The sequence below is a fragment of the Schistocerca gregaria genome, chromosome X, assembly GCF_023897955.1.
Source record: "Schistocerca gregaria isolate iqSchGreg1 chromosome X, iqSchGreg1.2, whole genome shotgun sequence".
Classification (NCBI taxonomy): Eukaryota; Metazoa; Arthropoda; class Insecta; order Orthoptera; family Acrididae; genus Schistocerca; species Schistocerca gregaria.
This window is the reverse complement of record NC_064931.1, coordinates 728,135,978-728,158,327: the sequence shown is the minus strand read 5'-3', so window position 1 is coordinate 728,158,327 and position 22,350 is coordinate 728,135,978. Positions and strand designations below refer to the sequence as shown.

General features: G+C 40.0%; 1 protein-coding gene across 4 annotated transcripts; it reads left to right on the top strand.

Annotated features, from left to right (window-relative positions):
- The first annotated feature begins 7,119 nt into the window (after nt 1–7,119).
- Nucleotides 7,120–18,899, top strand: LOC126297584 (thymosin beta). 4 transcript variants are annotated; one of them, XM_049988551.1, is made up of 7 exons: nt 10,836–10,930; nt 11,952–12,100; nt 12,375–12,488; nt 14,270–14,383; nt 14,727–14,840; nt 17,810–17,923; nt 18,011–18,899. In XM_049988551.1, the coding sequence occupies exons 1-7, from the start codon at nt 10,851–10,853 to the stop codon at nt 18,034–18,036; spliced, it is 711 nt and encodes a 236-aa protein (XP_049844508.1). In that variant the 5' UTR covers nt 10,836–10,850; the 3' UTR covers nt 18,037–18,899. The 4 variants fall into 4 exon arrangements, with proteins under 4 accessions (XP_049844511.1, XP_049844509.1, XP_049844508.1 ...); XM_049988554.1 differs by lacking the exons at nt 10,836–10,930; nt 12,375–12,488 and adding an exon at nt 7,120–7,145; XM_049988552.1 differs by lacking the exon at nt 12,375–12,488 and having other exon boundaries at nt 10,798–10,930.
- Nucleotides 18,900–22,350: the final 3,451 nt, after the last annotated feature.

Here is a 22,350-nt window from a genome sequence, read left to right as displayed (position 1 = left end):
GTAGACGTCGGAGGGCGTCCTGAACGTGGGTCATCTTTAACTTCCGCCCGGTCATTTTTGAACCATGTGAAACATTATTAACACCAAGTACGGCTTTAAGCACTCATCACCGTAGGCTTCCTGCATCATTTGGTATGTCTCTCTAAAAGTTTTCCTGCGTTTCATCCAAAATTTAATGCACACGCGTTGCTGTTCTAGTTCTGCCGTCTCGAAATTCGCAAACTGTACGACACAACGTTCTACTCAATACAGAAATGAACAATAATTAACAGACATATAACAAAGAAACTTCTAGCAGTTACACATTAAACACAGAAGTGTGCAGGGATGACAACCGCATTTCGCTCCATCACACCATTGGCGTGAAATTACGAATGCTCCGGAATGTTCTGAAAAGACCTCGTGTAAGTCGTTCTTGCATTCACAGCGCCAGATTTACACCTAGTGGCCAAAATTGGGACATTTTTTTCCAGCGTAAATCGGTTTACATTAACGCATTATAATATCTACCAAATTTTGCTACCATACGATAATAACTGGACCTCTGATCGTAGCTGCACTTCAGTTTTAAACCCCCAGTACTTGGATGGGTGACCGGCTAAGCAAAACCTCAGTGCAACAGTGCAATTTGTTTGTTAGTTGAAACCTGTCATCTTCAGGAAGAAGTGTTACAAGGTTCGTTCGCTATACTGCACGCTTCACCATGGGAGAGTGTCACAGAGATGCTGGAAAAATATTGGTCTGGCAGGCGCTTGAAGATAGCCACAAACTATCCTATGAAATCAAATGAAACTATATGGTTTCAGAGACCTTTTTAAATCTCAGACATCCCACGAAAACTACAGGGTGATTACAATTAAAGTTAAACTTTCATACCGCCGTATAAATAACACCACTGGTCAGAATGACGTCAAATTGCAACGGAATATTATCGGAGAAGGGGGAAAACGTATGGCAGAAGAAAAATAAATAGTTACAAAATGTAGCAATAGATGGCGCTGTAAGCGTCATAATTTAATAGTGGTCGACTACAAATGACAAATGAATCATACAACATTGCCTAAGGTGTACGTTTGACATTAAACAAACTGTGTTACTCAGTGTGCATGGGTGTAGGGGTGTGATACTGTTAGTTACGTAAGACCACCCACCACGTCAAGGTCATATCAAATCAGATGCGTACAATCGGTTTTTATTTGTCCTGAGGCCAAAAACCGCACAAAAAGCATCAATTAAAATCAAATCGGATTATTAATTTCCGTGTGTCTGGCGCAAAACATGTTCAATATGCTGTACACCATTTTCTGCAACAAGTTGGAATTGAGAAAGATCATGTTCCACAACTGATCGAAGTGTTTCTGGGGTTACGTTCAGAATGTATTGCGCAATGCGTGCCTTAAATGCAACAAATTTTGCAATCTGAACACATCTTTCAGATAGCCCAACAGCCAGAAGTCACACGGATTAACATCAGGTGATCGGGATGGGCAGGCTGTAGGGAAATGGCGGCTGATAATTTTAGCGTTTCGAAAGTGGCGCTTCAGCAGCTGCTTAACTGGATTTGCAATGTGCAGAGGTGTGCCATCTTATATAAAAATGATCCCATCAACACATCCACGCTGTTGGAGAGCTGGAATGACGTGGTTGCGCAAAAGACACTCATAGCGCTTACCAGTGACGGTCCAGGTAATACGACCGGAAATACCTGTCTCTTCGAAAACATATGGCCCTATGATAAATCCACACCACACAGTGACATTTTCAGGGTAAAGTGGTACTGGTTGATTTGGGTGTGGATTTTCCATTTCCCATATTCGACTATTCTGTGTATTGACATATCCTGTCAGTTGGAAGTGGGCTTCGTCTGTCCACATAATCTTCCACGGCCAGTCATTGTCCACTTCTAAGCGAGCAAGAAATTCTAAAGCAACGGTCTCTCTAGCTGGCAGGCCAACAGGAAGCAATTCGTGCACATGGGTAATTTCGAATGGCTAGCAACGAAGAATGTATCGTAGGATTTTCTGCGCCGTTCTCACGGGTATGTCCAATGTTCTGGCAGTTGTCCGTGCACTATACGTTTGCACACCACCACTCATTTCCTCCTGCATTGCTGTGGCCACAGCTTCCCCTGCCCAAATTCGTTTCCTCCCTCTACCAGATTGCACACCAAAATAACCCGTCTTTTGGAATTTCCAAATCATTTTCCCCAGACCCACGGCAGGCAGCGGACCAACGCCTTTTTTCAAACCGTTCAGTGTCCGGAACTTCTCCAGAGCGACGTGTGCAGTCATCATTCTTGTAATACAGTTTTACAAGCACAGCGCGATTCTGCATGTGAGACAGTCATGGCGAACGTCGCAGACGCGAAAGGAGAGAAAGCCGTGTACCCGGCGTGTTTATAGCAACTTCAATGGGCCGTGCGCATGACAGGTGTTTTCATTTACGCATTCTCACACGTACAGTGCTATTTATTGATGAATTTTCCCACTATTTTTGTTCCTGCCATACGTTTTTCCCCCTTCTCCGATAATATTCCGTTGCAATTTGACGTCATTTTGACCAGTGGTGTTATTTATACAGCATTTGAAAATTTAATTGTAATCACCCCGTATATTAGAAACCTTCTGGAGCCAACTTTAAGTGAGGAATCAAGGATATACCTCAACCCTCTACATATCATGATGAAAACATTGGACTAATTACAGCACGTACAGAGGCGTTGCAGCAATCATTCTTCCCACGGTGCATGCGTGAGTGGAACGGGAGAAAGCCCTGATAACTGTTGCAGGAGGGGGGGGGGGGGGGGGGGGGTACTCGCCGTAGTGCAATTCACAGTGGTTTGAAGAGTATAGACGTATGTTATCACGCTCGGTCTCTACATTATAACGCGTTAACCTGCATTTCCTTTATATCATTCTCAAACCTAAAATCGATATGTACAGTAGTTTTTGTTGGAAGAGCTATAAAAGAAAGGAACAACTCCACATGGCACCAAAATTAAACCTCATAGCGGGATACTGCAACAGAGCAAACACGTCTCACATATGGAGCAGTAGTGAAAAAGGCAGAAGTATCAAAATTAAAAAGAAAGAACAGGGCCTATTTGGAGTACGACCAACGTCGCTAATTCCATGATGAGATAACGGTAGGCGCTGATCCAAGGGAGGGGGAAGAATCATGCGGGTCATGTTCCCTCTCTTCCAAAAAAATCAATAGCACTGTACTAATCACTGACGTAAACAAGTTATTACGATTATATTAAAACATTTTATATATTTTGTTTTTATTAAATGTAGAATCCAAGACACGTGGCACGTAAATGTGGCTGCGGCTGTATCTTGAAAGGGAGGGGGAGGGATGAAGGGGGAAGACAGGAGTGAGACCCTCTCCCTCTAGAATCGAACTCTGGATCCGCGTCTGATATAACGGGGGTGATGCTACAAGTAGAAAGACATAAATATAGTGATCACCACCACAGAAATTTTATCTAATCAAAGTTTTGTAGCATATCTTCCTGAATTTCCTCTTCCTCTATTCACTTCTGGCTCAACATATGGTACTTAAAGTCAAGTTTCTGGCGGTGTTTTATTCGCCTAACGTTCTCCTGATTTCAAACTGTCAGCAGTTACTAAAAACGTTACTGACAAGCAAAATGTAAGAATGTTGCCGTAGATTTTACAGTCCCTTTGACCTGTCAGTAGTCTACGGAATATGGTTAAAATGGCTCTGAGCACTATGGGACTTAATAGCTGGGGTCATCAGTCCCCTAGAACTTAGAACTACTTAAACCTAACTAACCTAAGGACATCACACACATCCATGCCCGAGGCAGGATTCGAACCTGCGACCGTAACGGTCGCTCGGTTCCAGACTGAAGCGCGTAGAACCGCTCGACCACAACGGCCGGCTATTATATATATATATATATATATATATATATATATATATATATATATATATATGTGTGTGTGTGTGTGTGTGTGTGTGTGTGTGACGTCTGCTCTTTTGAAAAACATTTTTGATCCAATAGCTGTTAAGAATTATGACACAAAGGCATTATAGACCTTGGCTGCGAGTGGGTATTGATTGAAATCGGTGGAGAAAAGTTTTATATTTGTGCCGGACTGGGATTCAAACCCTGTCTCCTGCTTACTAGGCAGATGCTCTTATCACTGAGTCATTCAGACACAGTGGTCATTGCAACTGCACGGATACCCTAACGCTCCCCCCGTCAGACCCAAATTCTCAACTTATCCACACACTATAAATGTAGTGCCCCTGCCCATTATCCTCATTACTCTCCGCATTTCGCCGATTCCTATAAGAAGTCGAGCCTGGTGTGCAACTGCACTGAAGAGGTCATGGGCCGTCTCGCCTGAATTACATTATACCATTCTTCATCCAGCAGACATTATGAAATTAAGACACAAAGGAATTACAGACCTTGGCCGGGAACGGACAGTGATTGAAATGAATGCAGAAAATTGAGAATCTGTGCCGGACCGGGATTCGAACCCGAGTCTTCCGCTTACTAAGGCAGATGCTCTGAACCCTGGGCTATCCAGATACAGTGGTTGCAACTGCACAGCAGATCACTGTATCTGGGTGGCTCAGTGTTAAGAGCATCTGCCTAGTAAGCGGGAAGTCCGGGTTCTAATTCCGGTCCGGCGCAAATTTTCAACTTTCCTCACTGATTTCAATCAATGACCGCTCATAGCCAAGGTGTTTTACTCCTTTGTGTCTTAATAAGGAAAATATGTCACTTGGATGATTCATGCGCAGCAACGAAGATTGTGTACTCCGTCAAATACGAAAAGAAAAATGGTGGACGAAGTTGCTGTGAGTAAGATTTTGGTGCCATCTTACTAGATTCATATGAAAAGCAGCAGTTTCGCTCCAGACGAGGCAATAGTCGGATTTATTGGTCACGGAGAGTAACTCTCTCCCTCCTTTCCAACGTCCACGGCCGATGTGTGCTTATGGAGGGGACGCGCTTCTACTCAATACGAACTCACCCCTGCCGTGCTTCCTCTGCGTCATGCCGGCTTTCCCCTCGTCTCACGCAAAGTTCCCTGCTCAAACGCCCACAGAGAGAGCTAACTGACCTTCGCACACGAATCTCGTGAGGCAAAAATGAATGACAGGTTTGGTAGCGCTCCTCAAATACACCTTTTCAGTCAACTTCGTGTGGGATGGAGTTCGATAATGACTCCGACGGTAATTAAGTCCCTAAACGTACGGTAAGACTCTGAATCGTCTTAGTCTCTGCTGAGAAATCGCTGGGCTGATTATCAGCGAACATTCAAACTTTGTGCCGAACTAGGACTCAAAAACCGAAACTGGACCTTTCAAGGGCAGTACAGTCCCTTAGATTGAAAGCAATCAAATACTCAATGCGGGCTAAGATATTTTCATTCTGGAATCCCTTTGCTTACAGAAGTGCCAGGCCTGCTCAAAAGTCTCTCTCCGCCAAACACACTGATCCTGGTATCGAAATTTTGCCTCATTATTCTGTTAACTGCTGCTTGGCAGCTGATAGTTAACAAAACGGAACGAGAAGTGATGTAGTCGATCGACTGTTTGAACTGTCCATCCATTCGTATATAAACGCATCTTTTTCCCGTCTGCATCTGTAGTTCCGTTGACATTACACTTTATATTAAATATCAGAACTGGTCGTTAGGCGGTATGGAGTGGTCACAGAATTGCTTCTAGTCTCTCGACTACTCTTAAAACGCTGTGAATACGACCTGCACACGGTACAGATGGTTGTTCGAACTCCGCGATTGTGTGGACAGCTTCCTCAGATCGCCTCGCGGAGTAGTTGATAACTTTCACTCAGGTCAGTGGCCTCTTCTCAACGGCCTCCGAGCCGGTACACATGGTGTGTTCAGCTTGTATCTACAGACAATATAGTTACCACTTTTTATGTAGATAATATGTCATCTGTGCAGTTAACACAATAGACTGGCGCTCTGCCCTTGAATTCCTACTCTATAGTTGCATATTACGCAGCTTCGGCTCCTTTACTACGTATCATAAATAAATACAATGCGTGATAAACGACGGATGATAATTCGTTTTTAGTCAGTCGTCGTAAAAATAAAATTTACATGGTATGCGATGAAACAATGACGGAGGAGGATGTGACAACATACAATTTCCATTCTTTTTTGTATCATTTTCCATGTTTTTCTACTTGCGACAGACATCTTTGGTACGTTAACTATATGTCGTTCTGAATGTGGACTCTTTCGATTAAATCATTGCGTTGCTTGTCCCTGTTTTTAAAATAATCCAAGACACTATGAATCGAAGGGCTCTGTTAACTCTCTACGCCCTTCCCAGTGTATTCTGAACGCCGTATCAGCTTGTGTTCTATCCTAACCAAGAGACAGTTTTATTTCAACAGGTAGCTGGATAGTGTTGGGTAACAGGCTGCACCGCAGTAATGTCAGTATCACGCCGATTGAATATTAGGGGCTTCCGAAGCAAACTATTGTAAATTAAAAATAAATAGTTGATTACAGATACCCTATCCGTAATCCTGTAATGTAAATGATGAATTCGTGTAATTGTGAAACATATATCTTTTAATATTTATTTGTTTCAAATTATCATTTTCTGTTTTAAGCAGACTCAAACCGCCAAGTGTCGTACTGCAGTGTTCTATCTGCACAATTGCGCTAAACGACGACACTGGGACGACTGTTACACGGGCTGTTGAACAAACATATGTAAAAGCACATGTTCTTGGCCATCTGAAGATAAGTGGTTACCCACTAGAAACTAGTTACACGATGCAAATAAACGATAACACCAAAAATGACGTTTGCGATGATTTTATTAATAGCTAAAACGTTTGGATTCTCATTCGAAGCTTATATGCGCTGGCTTTGTCGGTTGGTGAAGTGAGCTGCTGCAGCCCCCTCCACGACGCTGCCATTCCATCCCTCCCCTTCGATCAGTCCCCCCTCCAGGCTGTGTGAGTCACAGGTCTCTGTGCCTACTGCCTGCCGCTTAGTTGTCAGTCCGCTGCAGCCAGTTGTCGGAGAAGGAGCGCTTTGGAAGCTCTAGTCAAGCTACACACGTCCTAGCCACGTTTAGACTTTGTCTTCGCTTTGCCGCTGTAGTAATTCAGTTTGGTGAGTATTTGAGCATTTAAAATATTAGTTTTGTACATTTGTATGTGAAAAAGCCTAGAATTTTTCATTTTGATGAAGGGAAACGTCTGGCTACCAATTTTAGGGTGTGGTTTTTCCATGCTTGTTGGAGTGGCTAGACGCACAAAAAGTGAATTCTTACTGTGGTGTAATAAAATATATGGTACACCCGTGAGAACTAAATCCATATATTAAAGCAGATGGAATTAAAATTTAATATCTTTTATTTTAGTTTGTAACTACAAGTTTATATGTAGCTGTGCAAAGCTTGGTGTATTGCAGTTTTACTTTTTATAGGTATAAATATGAAGCGTTATAGCTCTTAAGTGATAATTTATTAGAAGTCCACTAGTTCGAATGTTGCTGAGAACTCGCCAGTCGAAGCACTGGGTAACTTAAGTGTAGTTTGAACAGAGTAAGAGTTAGAAAAATCTTGTCCCTGACTTAGTATCGTGAACGATACTGCGTTTAGCTGTTTGTAATTACTACGCATGATTCAAAGAAACTTGACTTCTTGCCTTCACCCCCCCCCCCCCCCCCTCCCCCCGCGCCTTCCTCCTCTGCCTCCTAAGATATACTGTACTAAGAAAACAGGAAGTGTTTCCGGTGTACGATGAACGTTAAGAAACGGGATAATGGCGGAGGCAGCTGTGAAGTCTACCTCCCCTTCAGCCAGCACACGGACACCACACTTTAGTTCGTAAGGTTTCCTAACTGGCGATCGAATGGGCTGTTGGCATTAGTGAAAGTTTACTATAGTAAAGCCATCAAGACTTGGTTAGTTAACTCTGCGGAACGACAGTAGAGGTTATTTACGTAGTTTAATCGTGGATGAACTAGAAAGGGCAGTTCATACAGTGAGCAGTTGTGGATGGATGGTAGTAAGGCCCCCCTCAAAAGAGAAGACAAAGAATGTGATCATTTGCTGTTTAGGATTAAATTGTGTTGAGGGGTGTAACTGGTTTTGCTTTATAGTAGCAGAGATTGCATATATTGACGTAAAGATGTACTTGTGTCTATGTAACCCAAGATTGTTTATAATGCAACGAGGTCGTACTTTTTCTTTACACAGCAAATGAATAGTGTTTTCCAGATATCACATGGCGGTTTATGGGGCGTAGTGGCTTGCGTCCTGTTTATTATTCCTAACCTCCAAATGCAGTAAAATACCGGGGAGTTACTAACTTTGGTGCAGACTGGTGCTTTCGCGAGTAATTGGCTTAGAATTTCACCGCGTGCGATATGAAGTAGGGGAACTGAGGCTGGTGATGCAGATAGGTCTTGTAGTCCAGATTCTCTAACTTAATATGGGAATGAGGTCGTAAAGGTGTACATTTTTCTGCGACAGCTGTAACTTCACAGTGTGACTGTAAGCTGACGTGTCAATGCAGCACCGGAGGGCCTGCTAGGCAATACGAAATTGTTGCAGTGCGCAACGTATACCATGGAGGTATACAGTAGTAGCATGGCACTCTGAAGCAGCATGGAAATCGCGTTGGGAAAATTTGTATTTGTAACTTTTCCTTTTCGCAATCTAACATTCGTGACCTCTGCTAGGTGCAATCTGCTCCTCTTAATTCTTTCGAACGGGTAGGTTCGAAATTTTTGCTGTAGCGTAACAAATTGCTATTGTAACGGGTCGTGTGGCGGTGCGTCCGTGTAATTGCAGCAAGCGCGGCGCGACCCGCCGGCGTCATCGACCTTGGGGAAACTTGAACTCAGCTGCGCATTTTTGTTCGTATCGCCACCTTTAGGGCATTCACGCCGCCTACTGTTTTAGTGACTCCGTCATAAGAATTGTCATTTCTGTGGGCGTCTGCGCTTAATTCTTTCGCGCCCTCAATCAGATTCAGGTAGTGTTCTACAGTCGTGTTTATAAGTTCCTCATATTTGCATGAATATCTTTGGTCTCACGACCTCGTGCTAAAGTGCAGCTGTGTGTGTGTGTAAAGAAATCGTCTACCATTTCCGCGAGTTATCGGCCTAAATTTAAGACGGTAATTAGCGGTGGGAAGTAATCTCGTTAAATCAAAATGTTCCACGACTATGTTGCCAGTATTCCCATTCGATAAGACATCGTGGAATGCTGACGGTGTGCCTGCTGATTTCCGGGTTCTGTTTCCCCCTTTTGTTCGTGTTTTACCACACTGTAAGGTTGTAAAGCACCTCAATTTACAACTGATGTTCAGCACTTTATAGAACCGCCATGTGCCTGAACTGCCACAGGAGCTATTAAGATGATTTGTTAGGGCAGATTCTACAGATACAGAAAAGGTGTGGGCCATAACTGACGTGGGACTGTGGAGGCGGTAAAGGTGTGTGGGGTAGCCAGGTGGTTGCATGGAGATTGCTTGGCGCATATGGAAACGGGAGCAGCTGCCACTACGTAGGCGTGCAGGCCGGTTGCCATAAACGGCAGCTGCTGAGCCGTCGCGCCCTAATATAGCAGCGAGCGCTGAAAGGCAGGCGCTGTGGCGCGCGGACATGCAGATGGAACAGGTGATCAGAGGATGAGTTAACGCTGTTGGGTCCTTCTTTCCAACAGCGGCGCCATACGCATTAGGCAATGGACACATCTTGTGGTTCTAGATTACCGAAGCACTTTGCCTACAGGTCCAGTCTGCCGAATAATCAGCGATTGCCCCAGCAGTTTCGAAGTTCCAGTACTCGGAATGTCATTTTACGTTTCCAGAATATTCTCCTAACATGTGGCACCTTTAGAAACTATCGCAATCCCTTCTCCCGATCACGATGGCATCGGAGAAAGACTTACTGTACGCTGCAGGTCGCGGGGTCACGTAGGTTTTCGCTACGGGGCAAGCCGTCCATTTATGTAAGGAATGATACGGAATGTGCGTGCGGAGGTATTAGTATCTTTGTATAACGTTGTCCTCTATATTCAAAAGGTAGAGCTAAGCAGTCACCTGCCGTGGCTGCGCAGTACTTTTGTAGTTTGGCGTCAGTCAAGAACGTAACCTTTCGCAATGTTTCGCTGCTTTTTTTCTGTGTACTCAACAGCAAACGCGGCTAGTCGAAGTTTCGAAAAAGTTACGATCAGACATGTAGCTGCGCTCCAACCGAGCGGCTAGTTTGGGATCCGGTTGTATAAATACTGGTGACGTCACAGTGGCACAACATACGGAATCACTAAGAACTGCTCGGCGCGGTGCGTCCATCCTTGACCCTTCAGAAAGCCGTTTCCAACTTCATTGATGTCTTGACAGTGAAGCGTGAAAATGATTAATCATCAAATCCCTTGTACCTCACTTATCCAACTAAGTACAGGTCATGCGCTATGAACTTGAAATATCCTGAGACCATCGGCGTGCAAATTAGTGAACCTCTTCCGTATGGACAGGGAAAGTGTTATGAAGATAGCGCTCAAATTAGGTCCGAGCGCTTTGTCTGTTTCGAAGCGATTTTTGCGAAGTCGGTGACACTGGCTTTTCTAGTAGCAGTGCATACCAGCAGCTTTTTACTAGGTTTTGAAGTTCGTGTGCCTTTTTTTTACCACTTCGTAGTATCTTTTAGATGTGGTTACTTCAGTAGTAGTTAGCGAAATTAAGCTTGGTGGGGATGAAATTAAGGCGGGTGTCGGCTCTTGCCTATTGATCGCAGCGGGCCCTGTGCACTTCCCGCAAAGTCAACGGCCGCAGTAACGATTGTGTGGTGTGGCCTTCGCAAGCTATGCCCGTGGCGCCAGCTGCCGGCATGGCCCGCGCAACCTATGAAACCTATGGTGCTATGCCGAGTTTAGCAAGGACGTAGTAAATAATTTGAGGTGCAAGCTTTCGTATATAAATGACTAGGTGTCAGAAGCAATACTATGGTTTATCGCTCAGGACACTGTAGCATTTAAGAAGCTTGTGTTCATTCAGAATGCGTATAAATTCCATAGTTGTGAAATTCGAACTCCCTCGAATGTGGACAATGGAGGGTATCAATTGTAGTAGAATGCGCAAACTGGTTATTACTGGCCACATTAGAGGCACTCTCTCCCAGAAATCGAAAGAACTAAAAGGATGATGTAATGCACTGAACACTTAGGTTTAGACTAATAAATATTTTTTGATAAAGAAGTGTGCCATGAAGATACACAGATTTAGTCATTCGAGCCAGATTTTTTTTGTGGAGGAGGGGAGCTAGTAATGCTGTAAGCTGAATATTACAGTAATGCAGTTTAGTACATTGTTTGCAATGACATTGGGAGATGAAGAGCCTCAGTTTACACAAATTTGTACTGTTACTTACTGTATTCTTTGAAGGTGGTTGAAATGTTTGTAGCTCACTGGTTCATTGGCAGTTATGTTGACATTATTAAATATTAGCTTATGAATTAACTCAAAGCAAATTTGTCACTTCCATAAATGACAAAATGATGGAACTATTAACTGTAAGTAGATCAGCTGTGCCTCCTGTCCCTTTCATAGAGGAAAAGGTGATCACTAGTGCACAAAATGCTACAGCAGGTTGCAGAAATCTATTTTGCAAATAAATGACACTGAAAAGTTGGGGCTATTGTTGCTTCAGCCTACAGAATACAAATAAATAAGAAATGTTGAACACTGTTATAAACTGTTAACATTAGGTGGTCTTCTTAAAACATGCCTTGTCTATATTAGTCGTCATTGCTAAGTTATTAGGAGTATGTATTGCCACTTCATTGATTTTTCACTCCTTCATTTGAACAGAATGTTGCCTTTCTGAATTTGATTATTTCATCATTTTTTTTATTTTGTTTCACTACTAAGATTTGTATGAAAACATTAAATACTTTGAAACCTGCAGCATTTTAGTGATGGCCAACCCAGCAAGTCCATCCTTGAAGGATCTCCCAAAAGTTGCTCCAGACTTTAAAAGTGAACTGGAAGGTTTCAAGCCAGACAAGATGAAAAAGGCAGAGACTCATGAAAAAAATGTTCTGCCTACTGCTGAAGGTAAGATATCACTTGATTAGGCTAAGAAATATTAGGCATTATTCTGTAGTTAGAGGTATTGTATACATTTGTTATATGGAAGGTACTGCAAATTGGATAACACTTCAGTTAAAAAATGAGTGTTACTGATGCTTCTGGTTTTTAGTGTGTGTGTGTGTGTGTGTGTGTGTGTGTGTGTGTGTGTGTGTGTGTGTGTGTGTGTGTGTGTGTGTCAGTCCAGTGCATTCAAACAATAGATTAGAGGCATGTTTTTCAATACTTGTTTATGAATTAGATGTGAAACAGGAGAAGCAACACTCGGAACTTATTCAGGGAGTCGAGAACTTTAAACCCGAGAGGTTAAAGAGGACAAATACTCAGGAAAAAATAGTCCTTCCTAATGCTGAAGGTAAGTTGTTGGTTTCACAAGCAGCCATTTTGCTTCCATGCTTTGAGCCCATTGCGTCTCTGCTTAAGCACTGCCCTGGAGGAGACTGCTCTAATACAATGATTCAAATTTTTCTTTTTAATATTGGAGGAAAATTGACAAGCAAGTCAAAATGTTACTCACTACGTTAATCCTGGTTAAAATTATAGTGTACTAAGAAAGTTCAGTGGTACTACTTTAACTGGAGGTTCAGTATACCTCTGAACATGGGACTTCGGTACTACTTTCAATACAAGAAATTGTCTGCTTTCTTGGAGTTCCACCTGTTTCTCCCACAGAATAACACATTCCATTAAGATATGTGGAAGAAGTGTTGGAAGGTGCAATATTTGGTTATTTATATGGGATGTAACAGGTAAAGCTAATTAATGCATGTTTTGCATAGCTAACATAACTGCTGAACAGCTTATTTTGACTGCAAGGTACTAGAGATTGTAAAGGTAAGTACCCATCTAGGGATATAACATTCTAAGAATTTGGTTGGTTAATTCACACAAATTTGGCACCTTTTCATAAACTTAAGCTATGTTAGACAACATTAATTGTAACTGTGCAGCAGTACTTTGAAGGTACCTGCCACTGAAATATTAATTTCTATGTTAATGGCATCTGCTAGTATTTTGTTTGGTCTAAAACAGTTAAAAATGAAATTTTTTGTGATGTAGCAAAGGTATGTGTAATGTTAGTAATGAAATGCTCTTGAAAATTGGCTTCCCCTATTTCTCATAGCAGAAATGAAGGCTAGCTCCATGAAAAGATAGCACCTTACTCGTCTGCAAGAGATGTGACAGTGTTTCAAAATTTGCATAAAGTAGTGAAAGTACATACTTTCACAATATGTAAGATTGTATTGTAAAGTTACCTAAATATTAAAAGAAATGTTTGTGTTCAGCAAAATAAAGTACTTAGTTACAAAACTGCCTCACAAGTATCCATAAACATCAATTAAAATATTAATACTAGTGTTGAGAAATTTTGTGGTTTGTTCAGTCTGTTACTTTTTCTGAAAAGTGATCTAATAGAAACTGTTATAAAATGTCATTTTACTCTGGTAAAAGAACTTCATCAATAACTAATGAACATTGTTAGCATCATTCAGTACCACAGAGACAATACATATAGAGCCAGTATTGTTTCCCCTTTAGCAGTGTGGTTGGTGGTTGCCTCATACTGCCATTAATATGAAAATGGCAGTCACACTGCACATAACTTTATACACAAGTGTGTTGCTGTTGATATTTAACCCTGCCATTATTTAAGTTAACCATGTGGGGTATTTGACTGCTTATATGCTAATTCTGGCATAACTGGTGGTGCTTGCCTGTAAAACACTGTGAAGGAGTGTCAGTGTGCTTAAATAGGTTTAACTATTGCTGTTATACACAAGAATCCTTGCTGTGTTTTGAAATGTGCATATTGTGTATGCTTTCTGAAATACTGGAGCGGATTCTACTGAAACAGTCAATAACCTTAATGCTCCGAAAGTTGATCACATTTCAAAACTGTGAATATAAAAATTAATATAGCTTTAAATTTCAGACACTGTCAAAATTGTAATATTTTGTGGATTATGAAGTTCTAAAAATAAAAATGCTTGTGGGGTTTACTGCTTTTCACACCATTTACAGTTGTCTATTTTAATACAGAATACCCCAAAAACTCACAATGTAACTGCAAATAGAATAATTTTCAGTATTTAAAGTTGGGTCTTGATGCTCTAATGTTTACTATAAATTTTGCAGATGTGGCCACTGAGAAGACACAGAAGGCTTTGTTGCAGGGTGTTGAAAAATTTGACACAGGAAAACTAAAACACACAGAAACCCAAGAGAAAAATCCCCTTCCTGATAAAGATGGTACGTCTTAAAAGTTTCTTAGCATGTTTATATGGTCTTGAACACTGTGCATGAAATTCTTTTAAAATTAAATTTCTGCTGTAGAAAGCTTAGCAATAAAGCTCTATTTGTAACAAGAATATAAAGAAAAGCCTTTTACATTAATTGCTACTATCTATGAATGCCATAGCTGTGTGTGTTCATTCATGCTTGTTTTGTAGTTAAAAGCTCTGAGAAACTGTTCTTATTTAAGTATTCATAAACAACAAGGGAATCTTGCTTAAAGCTATTAACAGATAATTTGCAGTGTTTTGCAAGCTTGTTTTTTCTGCATGTTTAACATTGGCTTTGAAACCTTTGGCAGTTGTTAGACAGGAGAAAGTTCACCAGAATTTACTGGAAGGTGTGGAACATTTTGACAAATCTTCGATGAAACACACACAAACACAAGAAAAGAATCCTCTGCCAGATCCAGAAGGTGGGTAGTTATTTATGTTACAGGTAAAAACTCATACCTGTGCCATTACTTACTGGTTTTGGGATAAGGCTTTGCAATGCACTGTCACCAGGGTACAATTCCTGTGTCATTCCTTAATGTGGTAATCACTGTGCAGCAGAATTAAAAGATAGCTTTTCAAAACCCTGTAATTGTCTCCTAATTGTGGTGTATAAGTCTGAAATTTGACTCAAAGATGCCTACAACCTTCCTCTGTGATGGTGCGAAAGTGTGGCATCCAGTGACATCACCCTTGGGCTTGGCAACATGTCAAACAGCAAGGTGTCTACAGCTCAAGAGCTCATGTGAGCTGTAAGGTAGGTTGGTGTCACATTATCACCAAATTTCACCACAATTCTGCCCAATGCCACTGTGGACATTTTATAAGTTTATCACAGCCCAATATCCACATTTCACATTTCTTTTTGATGTCTGTGTGATGGAAGTCATAACTTCATCACCCAGACTTGAAAACTCTTGGTTCTCTTACTGGTGGATGAGGAAAAATGTCGGGCACACTGCCACTCAGTTGCTACAAAAGGCCTCGGGGGGGGGGGGGGGGTAGCATGAAGGGTGTCAATGAAACCATCCCTTTCCCCGAGGAGTTGATTGCTACACCTCAAACACTTAAGACACCCTCTGATGTTTTAACCCTTCTGATGGCACTGTGGGGCTGGATCACCATTGAATGTGTTTGCACCCCTTTGGAGTGCAGTGAAACTACAATTTTTGCCTTTGTATTCAGGATGAAACCAGTAGGGACTGCTCAAAACCATTCAACAAAATTTGAATGAGATCTGAACCAGTAAAGATACATGTGCTTTTTCAGCCCTACTGTGGTGTGGTGATGCAGGAATTCAATATTAATATGTGCATGAATAAAATGGCAATGTCTCTAATAGCCTCCAGTTTGGCAAAACCTTTGGTGCACCCCTTCACCTTTGTTGAGCACGTTAGAAATGTGTTGTCAAACTAAGGCCTTTTTGTGGAGGTTCTGGGTGGTGGTGTGTCTAAAATGTTTTCATTGGCTGCCTGTAAGAAAAGTGTAATGCTGGGTTTCATAGTTCTGACCTCTGTTGCAGACACACTAGGAGAGGATATTTGGTGACAATGTGATAACTTTATACCATCTTAAGCTGACATGACCTTCCTTGTCCCCCTCCCCTGCACATGTTGACACCTTGCTGTTACATGTCAAAGTGCGAAGGTGAAGTTGTAGGGTAAAGTAATTTTGCACCATTACAGGAGGTTGTTGGCACCTTTAGAGTCCAATTTCAAACTTACACACCACAATAGGGGAGAGGGTGTGCAGTTACAGGGTTTTGAAACTAGTGACCCTTTAATTTTGTTGTGAAGTGGAGTGGCTAGGTTCTGTGCTTAGTGCTGCATACACTAAGATGTCTCCCCAAAAACCTTTAGATATGCACAAAAATTTTATGGAAAAATGTTTTCATGTGGACAAATTTTACTTGTAAAGGAATATTCTTGGGCAATTGGATCACTGTTTCTCTGTATACTTGGCTATAAATGGGCCTATAAGAGTAGATACTACAGTTAACGGAAATAAGTATTTCATTTTTTGCTTTCTTTTGTAATGGTGATGGGTATGCAGTTGCCAGTAATCTGCATGATGAAAGTAAACTACCCAAACTCTAATCAACTGTGTTGATATCTGTAGCTGTAACCTTTTTTCTCCTCCATGATTTTGGTATGGATGCAGCTTCATGCAATTATTGTTGCTCATAGCAGCAGTAACAGTCCTCAGACTGCTGCCCATATGTCAGTCAGTGCAGAAATAGGTTTCCTGCAGTGCTATGACCATAGGAACAAAATTTTGACTGTACTGTAAAGCAAAATATCTTTCATAGATATTTGTATTTGCACCCAAGAATTGAGTAGTATCATGTAAATCTTACTGTGTGTAAACATGAAGTAGCTTTCCTTCAAAGAACATATGAAGTTCTGAGCATACTCGTCCTTTAATGGAGTCACTTCGGTGCTGTCTGGATTTCAATGTCCCCATGGAGGTTTTCTTGCTTACCTGTAGGAAAAAAATTGTTGGGGCATGATGATGATTTGCTGCTGCAACAGAAAAGTTTGGACATTGTACACTACTTTAGCTCTTCTCCACATTTAAGAGTTGGCCTTTGGATCATCTTGTGGTTCTTCACACTGCACGACAAATTTCTTAGTGTCCTCCACTATAGCTTTTGCCTGGTTAACTAAGGCCATTGTTTCTGCACTTCGGTCAATACATACATATTGCTTCTTTACTTTGGAGTATTGAATATCTAAAGTTTTGCATGGCATCTGTGAGGCTTTTAATAAATGCATGATTTTTGCATTCAACAATTCAAATTTTTTAAGGTATGAAGCTGCATGTGATGTTACCTTAAATTCCTACTTTCACAGGATGTAGATAGATTAACTTTCACCATGTGGTATAAAATTAATTTATCAATGAATATATTTGTTAAGTGTCTTTTTCACAATATTGTAGGTAAGTTCTTAATCTGGTTGGTCACTAACATCTCAAATAATATTTAGATTCCAGAATATACATTCTTCGCAACAGGTGGCAGACACTCGTAACTTCCTTTTCACAGAAGATAAATGAGTACGTAAATGTTAATTGTTTCTCAGCTAAACTGAGACAATTTCCCATTGTATTGTGCTTCTGCTTTGAGCAGGATTTTCTTATAATTATTTAAATAGTAGCGATGAACAGGTTCTCTCCTGCTGTAAAATGTAAATGTTGAATGATGTTAATTTCTGAAAACATTGCTTGACTTCATAACCCATCCTGCTATATTTAAAGTCAGCAGTGCTTCATAAAAGTTGCCAGAAATTTGAAATGAAACAAGAGTACATATGAGTATGGCTGTTGTGCTCCAAAATTTGTGTGGAATCACATAAAATTGTTGAATTTAATGATTAAAATTCTTTTAAAGCAATCCAACAAGAGAAAGGAAAGCAAAATCTGATTGCTGGAATTGAGAACTTTGATACAAGCAAACTGAAACATACAGAAACTCAGGAGAAAAATCCACTGCCAACAAAAGAAGGTAGGACATGGATTATAACTTGGATTATTCACAATGTCTAACCCACTGGTGTTCATAACCTTAATGCAATGTTATGTTTATTTGCAGCTATTGATGAAGAAAAGAAGGCATAAACATGAAACTGTGTAACAAAGACTGAGCTGTTACAGACTCGGCTCAATTGGGATCACATTTTTATCGTTTTTTGCTACACTTCACTATTTATAGAATTTTTTTATTGTCCGGCCATTAAACAACGAAAATTTTGTATTATGTGCTTCCACTTAAATTGCTGGTACAATAGTAAAGGAGACTTCCACTAAGACATTAAAGAAGTCATGAGAGCAGTTTGTGATGTCTTAATGTAATGTCCTAATGCTGAAGCTGGTCAGAACTGTAACGAGATTGTGATGTTTAAAAAAATAGGCCTTTAGTTTGTAAAACTGGGATGCAGTGGTACTAATGATAATCAGTGATATTATATAATGTATGTCTTATTTTGTAAACATACACCTAAGTTTTTTTTATAATCAACAGTAAATGCTTTATACGACTTTTGGAATATAGAACATTTCAAATGTAGAATACTTACTATTCATTTGTATAAAAGCGATATCCAGAAGGTTATGTGCAACACTATCCCCTGAAACTAAAATGTAGTGGGATAGTGATAAAATACAGAATTGCTCAATTTTGTAAGAATTTATTTTGAAAGGAACTATCTTTGTTAAATTTTTCCAGTATTTCTTTATACATTCCACCATTCATGATAGCAAACTTCAAAGGTTTTTCCACAGAATTGTGCAAGACAGATTTGTTGCTTTAATCATGTGCTAACTGTGTGAATGTGTTGAAAACTTTTGGCTTTTAATCATGAAGTCTTTCTTTTTGTGGGAATGTGGCAGTATTTAAATGTGGTGCGATGCATACTTTTGCACTTCATGAGCAGTTATGTCAGCTGCCAATAAATTTTGTGTGAATAAAAGTTGGAACTTTGTCCAAATGTATGAATTTCCTGAATGTCCCACTACTCCCTATTGATCTGGAAGATATTTGATTGGATCTTTCTTAACCTCAATAAATTAAACCAAATGAGTTGGGCACCTGTGCTCAATGCAATATCGGCCTTCTAGTAAAACAGTTACATCCAAACTAACTTCACCAAACACAGCAGTAATTACACTGATGAGCTTAAAACGTTGTGTGTTCGAGGAACTCGTCTGGTATTATGCAAGGTTGGATATGAATAATTGCAGATCAATTTAAGTGTTCATGTGTTTCTAGTTACAAAAGAATAAACCACCAAAAAATACAAATGGTGCAATGTGAAGAATACAAAGTACATATTTTGAAACAGAAAAAGTTGTGTGAAAATCACATAATGGGTCTCTTTGGGGTTGTGTATTGTTTTATGTTGACAATGCAGCTACAATCATATTCAGCTGACATGTATTGCAAATTCTATGCAATTTTAAAATTTAAATGATTAAGTGTTCCTGAAGTACCAAACATTTTCATTAAAGATTACTGAAAGTGTATGTATAAAGTGACTAGAGCAGGTCATATACTGTGTGTCCATTGTAAGTTAACTGGTTTCTCACAGTTCCAATAAGGATCTGCAAACATCTCCCTGTAATTAGATTGCTTAAAGGGCTTCATTTGTAGGGTGAGTGTTTTATTCCAGATTTCCTGTTGTGTATATAAATGTTATCTTTGTATCCTAATGCTGCAGAATCAAAATTGTCTTACCTCAGTTCATTTGGAACTGTGTAATCTTTACCCTGAACATTGCTGAAAGCAAATATCCTATCAGAGCAGTGAAAGAATAAGGATTTTTATAAGGTTTCCATTTCTACAGAGTTTGCTGTAGATGCATTTTCCTAATTATTCTGAGATAGAAGAGAAAGTGTGTGAACTAATGTAGCAGTTCAGTGGTCAAAACAATGAAAACATTCATAATGTAAGGCCAATTCAACTTAGGTTTCTCATCAGATTATGAATGCCCATAATTATTTTTTGGGACACACAAATTAGTTTTTAGTTGAGGTGTATCTGTGAAAGTTAATCACAAACCTTTAGAGTAATTAAACTGTCTTTGTCTAGTAATGATTTGCCAAACACCAGACCTCATGGGATTCCAAATTTCAATTTTCCTCCACTTTGGCTTTCATCACGTAGCACAATAATGCAGTGCTCTATTCTTACAAATGTAAGGCTACAGTCATGTCAGTAATGATGTAATCTTTGCTTCCCAACATGGTCATTACAAAAGTGAGGGCACAGAATACTAACTACTGAAATTAAACAAGCAAAAACTGCCATAACCACTTAGCTCTAAGGTAACTGAAAAGTTTGCGTTGGATACAGAGAAAAATGTTTGTGTCAGAAAAACAAATGTTCTGTAATCAGATAATTCCTTAACTCTTAAAGTTTTAGAAGGTACCCCTTTGGTCAATGATTGCAATGATTATCTCAAAAAGGTCTCTTACATCCACATGGTGGACTGTCAATGTTTATATTGCAGGTTAAGTGCTTAATTAAAATTAGTTTTAAGGATTGAAATAGCATTTCCAGGTAACTACCCTGGCTCCCCATTTTAAAGGAAAATAGTTTCAAATTGCCTGGAGACGAAAGAAATTATGAGCTACTTTCACTGAACTGAATCCATTGTTCCTGAATGCCCCTATTATTTCTTTGAATAATTATCACCACAATTTAGTTGGATGTTTTCATCATAGGAGCCATTATTATGTCCAATGCAAGACAGACTTAGATAAAAAGTTAATGTAATATCGTCTATCACTTGTTGCTTTCCTTGTTGGAATAACAAAAATAACAAATGGTGTTCTGTGTGAAAAACAAATGTGATTGCTGTTGCTCATTTTGCAAATTGGACTTGAATCAAATTGAGACTTACCACTGTTGGAATCTGCAGTAAAACAGGCTTGAATTCTTTTATGATCAGCTGTTTTTATGTGACTGTGAAATGGTACAATGCAAAGGAGGCCACCCCCCTCTTCCCATTCAATTTTCATCAGACTGTCTTGTGTGAGAATGTGACTTCCACTGATAGGTCTAATGGTTGAAGTACAGGGTGGTTATAATTAAACTTTCACTACTTGAGCCAGTGTAGATGGAAATCTATTTAATGTATGGATAACTGACATTTTTACAAATGTTAAGACTGTGTGTTGCAGAATTTGATTCATGACTTGCCTCAAAGTATTGGTAGTGGTATGGCAATGTAGGATTGAAACAAAATCTTAAGTCTGCATCACAGCTGTAGTCAGTTAGGTGAGTGGGGATTTACTCATAAAGCAGTTTCATCAAAACAGCAATAATAGTTAATCTGCTCGCTGGTATTGAAGTGTTAAAGGAACAGAGGTCCTTCTGCACCAGGGCCAATATGAAATGGAAGTTCAAATTAACTGGTGATTTGGGTGTTCCTCCTGGGAGAGCCCAATGACCAATTGGTAAACAAATTTTTGGAGCTAATGTTGCCATGGTTCAGAATGCTGGACACAATGTGCAGTCTTCAAGCAGTGCACGAGTTGTCAAGACAGCTCAACATTCCATGGTACACACTTCGAAGAAGGAAGGGGGGGGAGGGGGAGGGGGAGGGAGGAGAATTGTGGAGTGGTATCTATAGTGCAGATGGTTGTCACATTAAGCAACCTTTGTGACCTGGAGTGTAAACATGGTACACAATTAAGATGTTACCATTGGAAAGCAGATGTGCCTGTTGTCTTTAATTCAAGCAATAAAAGGTGTAGCAATCTGTAACAAATGTTAATTGCATGTCCATATTTTGGTCACAGTGACTGAAATCTGGATATACAATAAACATTGTTTGTGACCAATTGCTGTGCCCTTTACTATTTGAAATGTTTCTTTTGACAATTTGTCATTCCTCTTCCACATGTTCTTACAAATGTTTCCACAGTTTCATTGTGATGTCTTTCATGAGGAGCCCTCTCAAGTAGTGAATATTTAATAACAACCACCCTCTACATTCATTGTACCAGGTAGAATCAGATATCTGTACATCTTTGTCAGGTTAGTTGAAAACATAACTCACAATGATTTGGAATTGTCTAATATGTGACCAAAATCCCAGAAGAAAGTAGTTTGATTTTACAAAACAGAAACACAAAGGGGGGAAAAAATCAGTTGGCCACAAGATTTCCTGCAGAGAAAATTACCTGTAGAATAAGTGGGCCGAAGTTTCCTGTCATCTGAAAGGGAAACAACCATTCTGAACTGTAGGCATTGTAAAGCAAGTGTGTAAGTCTGTACAGGGACTGGACATCTCCACTTTGTTATTAAGTTAACTTGTTTCCTTCAATTGGTGCACAAAGCAGTTACTTGTATATTTTTTGGTTTTTACCCATAGACACTAGCTGATGATTTTTCAGCTCGGATTACTGGGTGTGTCATAAAAATTTATA

Coding starts and splice junctions, on each gene's coding strand:
- LOC126297584 (XM_049988551.1), top strand. CDS start 10,851: ATGCCCGTGGCGCCAGCTGCCGGCATGGCCCGCGCAACCTATGAAACC. Junction 12,101..12,374: donor TGTTCTGCCTACTGCTGAAG/GTAAGATATCAC, acceptor TTTATGAATTAG/ATGTGAAACAGGAGAAGCAA. Junction 17,924..18,010: donor TCCACTGCCAACAAAAGAAG/GTAGGACATGGA, acceptor GTTTATTTGCAG/CTATTGATGAAGAAAAGAAG.